This window comes from Argentina silus, assembly GCF_951799395.1.
Source record: "Argentina silus genome assembly, chromosome: 7".
Taxonomy (NCBI): Eukaryota; Metazoa; Chordata; class Actinopteri; order Argentiniformes; family Argentinidae; genus Argentina; species Argentina silus.
Window position 1 is genome coordinate 15,999,904 of NC_139661.1, and position 8,028 is coordinate 16,007,931.

Here is an 8,028-nt window from a genome sequence, read left to right on the forward strand (position 1 = left end):
CCATAACCAGTCGAAGTTAATGCTTAATACTGCATTAACTATGTCGCAAGTCCTAATTCACGTAACTCTTACGCAACATATGTTACATCAAAACAGCAGAAAATACAATCCTCCAGATCATATTTCCTGGTCTGCAGAAACAATCCCCCAGAATGTAATAATTTGGATCCACACATCCCATCTTTTAACCCCAAAACATGTATGGAGCATGGAATAATTAACAGCTATAAAACTGGTAATACTGGTGTATCAAAAACAGGTGGTTAAAAAAAAACATTTCTAACCAAATCAGATCAGGATCACAAGAAGGAAGAGGGGAAATGTAGCCCACACAGTAAGTGGTTTTCCTTCAAAGCCTCACCTTTCCCGCTTGAAATAACCTTCTTTAGCTAGCAGCTGTTTCTGTCTCAGATTGACACACACTCTGCTGTTTCATTACGCTTCACGGTGATACTCCAGGCTACCAAGACATTCTTTCTATGGTACATCAGCAGCATGAAATTGCACATTTCACAACTAATCAATAGATCCACAGAAAGAACATACAGGACCATAGCCCTGAGGCCAGGTACAGACGGACTCTAAAACAGTAGTAGCTTACTTCTGCACCATGGGGGAGGCTGGTGGAGGTAGAAATCGGAGGACGGGCTCATTGTAATGCATAAAACAGAATGAGGAATGGTATCCAACAGAACAGCATACACACACATACATACAAACACACACACACACACACACACACACACACACACACACACACACACACCATGCTCCCTCCACCAGCCTCCACTGATGTGCTCATCATTGAGACAGACACAGATACTGACCAGAATAGCCTCATCAAGAGCAGGCTTAAGATCTATATATAGCCGTCTGTCTGCTTGGCTCATGGTGGGACTGAGAGGGTCTGAGTGTCTGGAGGTAGATGATGACCAGGTGCTGGTATCATTACTAGCCATGTGAAAGCTGTTTAAGGGCAGCTGGGTCTCCCCCCTCGCACCACCACCACCACCACCACCACACAGGCAAAGACAATAGTTCACAGTAAAACAACCTGTTTCTACAGTAGTACTGTATGGTGGCTTTGTCTACACACACACACACACACACACACACGCACGCACGCACGCATGCACACACACACGCACGCACGCACGCACGCACGCACGCACGCACGCACGCACGCACACGCACACACACACACAAAGTCAGTAATACCTTATTAGCCTCTATCTTCCCCTTGACCCCTGACCCTTGCCCATTGATCAAGAGTGTCATATTCAAGCACAGTGGTTCCCTGCCTCTGTAAAAGCCGTACTCATCATACACCCCTGTCACAACATCGTGCTCAATTACAGAATAAACTGAGACTTAACCCCCTGCTGTGCCATTGGTTCCCTATGGCAACGGTCCAATTAGGACAGACTCCCGAGGGACCAACACGCACGGTATCTTCTGGAAGGGGAGTGTGTGTGTGTGTGTGTGTGTGTGTGTTGGGGGGGGCTCTTTGGGTGAGCTATGGTAGGTTGGCTGGGTTTACAGCATACACACACACACACATGCACGCACGCACGCACAGACACACACACAAATTAAGTTTTAAGAGTTGTGTGTGTGTGTGTGGCGGGTGGGGGGGGTGGGGGGTATTGTGGGGGTAGAGGATACAGAGCGTTTGGGGTGAAATGACGGAGGAAGTTGTCTGAATTGAAAGCCCTGCAAGGAGCAAGATGGCAGTTGAATGTATCAATGAGCTGAAACCCTTGATAGTGAAAAAAAGTAGAGTCTGAATAGCACTAATATATAATAATAAATGCCATTTAGCTGACGCTTTTATCCAAAGCAACATACATTGCAGTGAGTGCACACATTTTTCAGTATGGAAGCAATGCAGTGGTGGAAGCAATGCAGTGAAAAGTTTACTTAGACCAATCCAATCACATTAGATCAGTGATTTCCTCAAGGTGGAGAGGAAGGAAGAATGCATTTTGAAGTATTGGAACAAGGCCATATGATGAGGAACAGGTGGGAGACAGGGGCAAGCAGGGGATGGCATCATACAGTGTGCGTGCATGCGTGCATACATGCATACGTGCGTGCGTGCATACGTGCGTGTGTGCATGCATACGTGCATACGCATGCCGTATCAGTGCCAGACGCTGACAGAATATGATGCAACACATTAACCAACACACTTAATCTCAAATACAACTACGTGCACTGCAGCCTCCCGTGGGGTTAGGTTTAGGGTTAGGCTTAGGGTTAGGGTCCCACCCAGCTGTGTGTGCTATGAACATCTGTACGCTCTCACACTCAGATTACTCAGATTACCGCCCTGTGTGACGCATGCCTTTGTATTTAGCCTAGTATATGTCTGATGCTGTTACTGTTGTGTAACAGGTTGTCTGCACCGTGTGTATTTGTATTGTTTTGTCTTGATTTACTACGGTACGATTACCGCGTGTCTGCAGCCTGTGATGTACGCAAGTAAAGCATTAATTAATTCATTTATTCATTCATTTAGTCAGTCATTTTCATTCGTTCATTCATTCATTCATTCATTCATTCAGTCAGTCTGTCATTTTCATTCATTCATTCGTTCATTGACTCAGATGACTTCTCATGCCTCTCTATCAAACACCCCCTACCCAAGGCTCAGATCAACCAAACAAATTTGATTAGAACCCAAGTTTTTTTTATATATATATATACACAATTCAAATATTGAATAAATAATTAAAGCGCTCTATTTAAAGCCCCCCAGCGGGCAGCAGTGCAGCCCAGGGCGGGTCACAGAGGGTCAGAGAGAGAATACCACGGCGATTATCATAACAGAATCCTCTTTAATATCCTGCCCATCACTACGCCTGGTGTGCTTGCAGTTGCAGTCACACACGCACGCACGCACACACACACACACACACACACACACACACACACACACACACACACACACACACAATTATCTTTCCAGTCCTCTACAATTGCACACATTGATAGGAACACTAATACCCGTGTAGCTACATGGTGGATTGACATCTCTAGGCCACTCGGGGGGTAAATGGTCATGTGCTCAGGGTCACAGGGTGTTATGTTATGTTTAAACATGTTATGTTTGTTCCCTGCCTTAGGTTCTAGTATTTACTTTATTACTTTTGTTTACCTTTCTATTTTGGCTCTGCTACATATATAAAGCCCATCTAGGGTTTGTTCCTTCGCCCTGCACATGTATATGTAACTACTGGATTTGTTAGTTTATTTCTTTCTCTCTCTTTTTTATGTAAATGTATGTAAAATGTAATGTAAAATTATGTTTTATGTAACATTATGTAAATAAACCGAACTAAACTAAACGTCCACACACTGGGCCGTACAGAGACTAAGTTGAGGAAGCATGTCAGCATTGGGGTTGGTTAGTGGAAGAACATGATGCTGATAGATGTTTCCTACACACATAAACACACACACACACACACACACACACACAAGGAGAGGAGGAGACTGCAGGTCCTGAGTACACACACACACACACACACACACACACACACACACACACACAGACACAGACACACACACACACGAGGAGAGGAGGAGACTGCAGGTCCTGGGTTCAGCACAATGGACAGCTCTCCTCTGCCACAGTCTCGTGGTCATACCTCTCTCAGAGAGAAAGAGGCTGCTTGTTTTAGAGCTGGAGCTCCTCTACTACTAAGTGCAAACATTCCGGTCAAGGGACCAGTTTACTTCACCAGCCAGAAGAAAAGTAATTTCCATAAATTATAAATTGTACAAAAGGACCATTAGCATAGGCCAGGTAAAGATGACGGTGGGACAAGGAGAGGTGTCAGAGGCCCGGGGGAAGGGTTAGGGTTAGGGTTAGGGTTAGGGTTAGGGTTAGAGTACAGCGTGAGGAGCTAGGCATCAGGACCGTCAATAAGTGTAATACCGGGAAGTCCAGGTGAGTGACACGGGAAATGAACGTCATTTCAGCTGGAAGGAGGCGGTACAGCAGTACTCTGGACCCTGTCACACACACACACACACACACACACACGCACACGCACACGCACACGCACACACACACACACACACGGCACCAGATGGCCACAGGATTACTCCCTCTATCCCCATCCCCGCCCCCAGAGCAGCATCAGAATCTATCCCTTTCATTCCACCACTCTCTCCCTCTCTACATCTGTGACACTTGTCTCCTATCTACTATCCATTACTGCTCACTACCTCTCAACCTCTACCCCCCTCTACACCCTAGCACCATACATTCCTTTTTCTGTCCCTCTATATGTGTTTCTCATCCCCTCGTTCTCACAAACGCTTTCCTTTTCTTTCTCCCTGTCATCCTGTACTTGACAATGACCTAACCACCACCTTTGACTCTCATTAAGTCGTCTTATCTGCTTATTTTCCTACTGTTACACACACTCACACACACTCACACACGCACGCACACACACACACACACACACACTCACACACGCACGCACACATACACACACACACACACACACACGCACACACACACACACGTGCGGACACAGACACGCACACACACACACATACACACACATAAATACAAACACACACACACACACACACACACACACACACACTTCTTGTGCCAACAAAGTCAGCTGCTTGAGCATACAAAACTCACATAACAAACTACCACCTACCACCCATCACCTCAGCCGTGTTGCATTAGGTATTCAGCCTGGGATTCATCTCATAATAGCAGGCTGTTGACAGCGTATTATGCATATTATGTTCCTCAACATTTCTTCTTACAGCAGTCCTCTCTCTCTCTCTCTCTCTCTCTCTCTCTCTCTCTCTCTCTCTCTCCCCTCCCCTCCCCTCCCCTCCTCTCCCCTCCCCTCCCCTCCCCTCCCCTTCTCTCCTCTCCCCTCCCCTCCCCTCCCCTCCTCTTCTCTCCTCTCCCCTCCCCTCCTCTTCTCTCCTCTCCTCTCCCCTCCTCTCCCCTCCCCTCCCCTCCCCTCCTCTTCTCTCCTCTCCCCTCCCCTCCCCTCCCCTCCTCTTCTCTCCTCTCCCCTCCCCTCCTCTTCTCTCCTCTCCCCTTTCCTCTCCCCTCTGTTCCTCTCCATGTCTTCTGTCTACAGCCATCCCCTCCTCCCCTGTCCTCTACCTTGGCCCACTGACACACTGACAGCCTCAGACCCTGAAGGGTACAACTAGGCTACAAGGGCCACAGAGTAGTGCACTTCAGCACGTCATGAACTCGAACACGTCTTCCTTCAACTGAAGTAAAACAGCCTCTGGTTCTGAGAATTGCTTGGTAATGTCCTTCAAAGGAGGGTGCTTGGTGGCATAGCACATACCATGTAACCACAAGGTTCTTGGTTCGATTCAGACCCTTGACATGTCTTGACATTGTCATCCCTCCTCTCTCTCACCCATCCTTCCTGTCAATCTCTCTACTGTCTCTATCACAATAAAGCAGAAACACCCTAAAAAAACATATATAAAAAGAAATAATAATAATCTCAATTAAAGGACAAACAAAGAGGGAAGGCATATGAAAGGCGGAAGTAAACCAGAGTCAGTTGCCCCTTGCAGGTTTAGAATTGAACAACAAACACTGAATCGGCAGCTGGCATCTTCTCTCCTCTGATTCAATACACCCAACCAGGACTGTTCATGAACATTGACACATGGCCTGTCACTGCTCCTTCTTACCGAGCCAGTAGACTCAGGAGGCCCGCTGGGGCCTGAGAGAGACTGAGAGATGGACAGGGTATTCAAGAGGCTGCCACTATGCTATAGGACTACAGCAGTAGAGAGGCCAGCAGAAACTGAGATACAACACCAGGGATTAATTTACTACCTTGATGTCGACTCAAGACTAATCCATCACCCCCAACACAGCAGTCAAATGAACAGTGAACTGCTATGATATCAAACTGCTATTACAATGAAAATAAGTCAGTTGACTTTGTGTTTTTAATCCTCAATCATTTATGTGGGTATTGTTGTATTCATAATGGCTGAGGCAACTCTTTATACATTTTGGATATGTCAAATTAAGCCATTCATTTATTCACCGCTGTTGCAATACACAGCAGACTGCAATACAAGGGACTCATGCTTCTTCTCTGTGTATGACATGTTTGTAGGCTACACTGATCTTGATTTTAGAGGGGTTAAAGCCGTCGTTTGAACCCCATATTCCTTTGTCCTTTTTTCTCTCTGTCTCTACTTGGCCGAGCCCATCTACACACAGCAGCAGAGGCTGGTGGAGGTAAAAATCGGAGGCCGGGCTCATGGGAATGCATGGAACGGAATGAGGAATGGTATAACACACATGTTTGATACCGTTCCTGATTCCGTTCCATGCATTACAGTGAGCCCATCCTTCGATTTCTACCTCCACCGGCCTCCCCTGAGACACAGCTGCCCTGACGCTCTCCCCCCAGTCCTATCACTCCGTAATAAAGTGGTTTGGTTCTGTGCTTCACCTTCAGGCACTCACACCAATGATGAGAAATGGTGCTACAGATGAAGAGAGAGAAAATGACTGGAGGCTCAAAGATATATTTGATGTTATATGAGGTTGGAGAAAAAGTTTAACATGTGTACGGGAATATCAGTGAAACAAGAGGAAACAAAATGTCTGATTATTATTATTATTATTATTATTATTATTATTATTATTATTATTATTATTGCGTACATTATGTTAAATTAGATCGATCATCATCATGGTAAAACTTCTAACAGTGCTCTCCAAAGTCATAATAATAACAAAAAATAGTATATTTTATTTGTAACACGTTTTTCATTTGAACAATTATTAAGTAACAAGTAGCTTAATCATACGAGGGTATCAACTGCCAATGACTTCAGTAACCTAAGCAACTGATCGTTTACACTCGGGCGCACGTGAGGACGCGTCAATCGAGCAACAAGAGAGAGGTGAAGAAGTCACTCAATCAGACTACTACTGTGGACAAATCACCGTAGTCTCAGTCTGGTACAATCCCTCACCCTAATTAATACACTGACAGAATTAGCCCATATTACGCACACACACACACACACACACACACACACACACACACACACACACACACACACGGGCGGACGCGTAAACGTAGTCCTAAATAAACAGGCGCATAGCATAACAAGTGACTATCATGCATTTGGATAAATGTTTATCTGCCGGTAATTGTACATGAAAGCAGCGCAGGTGGAGAGGAATCAATATTGCGGTTGGTGTAGCGAGTCCCCAGTGACCGCGTACAGAGGAGGACCTAAGCGCATTAGTGACGGACAGGGAACGTCTCTCCAACAACAGTAAAAATAGCCTGCAATTGTGCATCCTGAATATTGTGTTTCTGCTGTAGGCTACACCTGTAGAATTGTGTAATGAACGCATTTTACTTAGACTGCTCAGGTGACAGCTGCCGCGGAAGTTTGAACAAGCGCGCATCAACAAGCAATACATGCAAGCACATCAACAACCCAAGAAAGCCATTAAAACTTTACCGAAACCAAACATTCACACCAGCACTCTAAGAAATGTTTCATGCAGTAAACATATCAAATTTGTATCACAGCCTAAATGAATATAGTGAAGACAACCCACCTCTGACGCACAGCAGAGACATGGCAGTTGAGCTTGTCCGTCGCCCCGCGCAACAGTTCCTCAACAATGTAAAACAGTTATATCCTTTTAACGGGTAGCCTGTTTCCTCCAGCCGCCTGTTGCATCGCAAACAGCCGGTGGTGTCATCCAAAGTCAGGGAGCGGTGCTCTTTCATTCACTTCATTCACGTTCTCTACCTGGCGACATGGTGAGAAACTACGGATTTAACCCAAAGGGGAGGATACACAGAGCAGGCAATCGTTAAAATGACTGTCACGGGATTAACCCAATAAGAGGCTATAATCCACTGGAATGGGGCGGGTCTTGAGGCAACTGTAGCCAATTGAAAGCAGAACAGATGGATCGGATTCAGGTGTTTCAGCGCGAACAGGTGGGCACTAGGCCTCACTCTA

At 45.9% G+C, this 8,028-nt stretch overlaps 1 protein-coding gene across 1 annotated transcript in view; it reads right to left on the reverse strand.

Annotated features, from left to right (window-relative positions):
* The window catches only part of LOC310807470 (protein unc-13 homolog B-like), a gene marked incomplete at its 5' end in the record, with an annotated part of 116,480 nt that extends 108,843 nt beyond the window's left edge, over positions 1-7,637 (reverse strand). The window contains one exon of the mRNA XM_083673966.1: positions 7,616-7,637. Coding sequence (XP_083530092.1) covers positions 7,616-7,637 — 22 coding nt within the window. The remainder of the gene's footprint in view (positions 1-7,615) is intronic.
* Between the last annotated feature and the right edge of the window lie 391 nt (positions 7,638-8,028).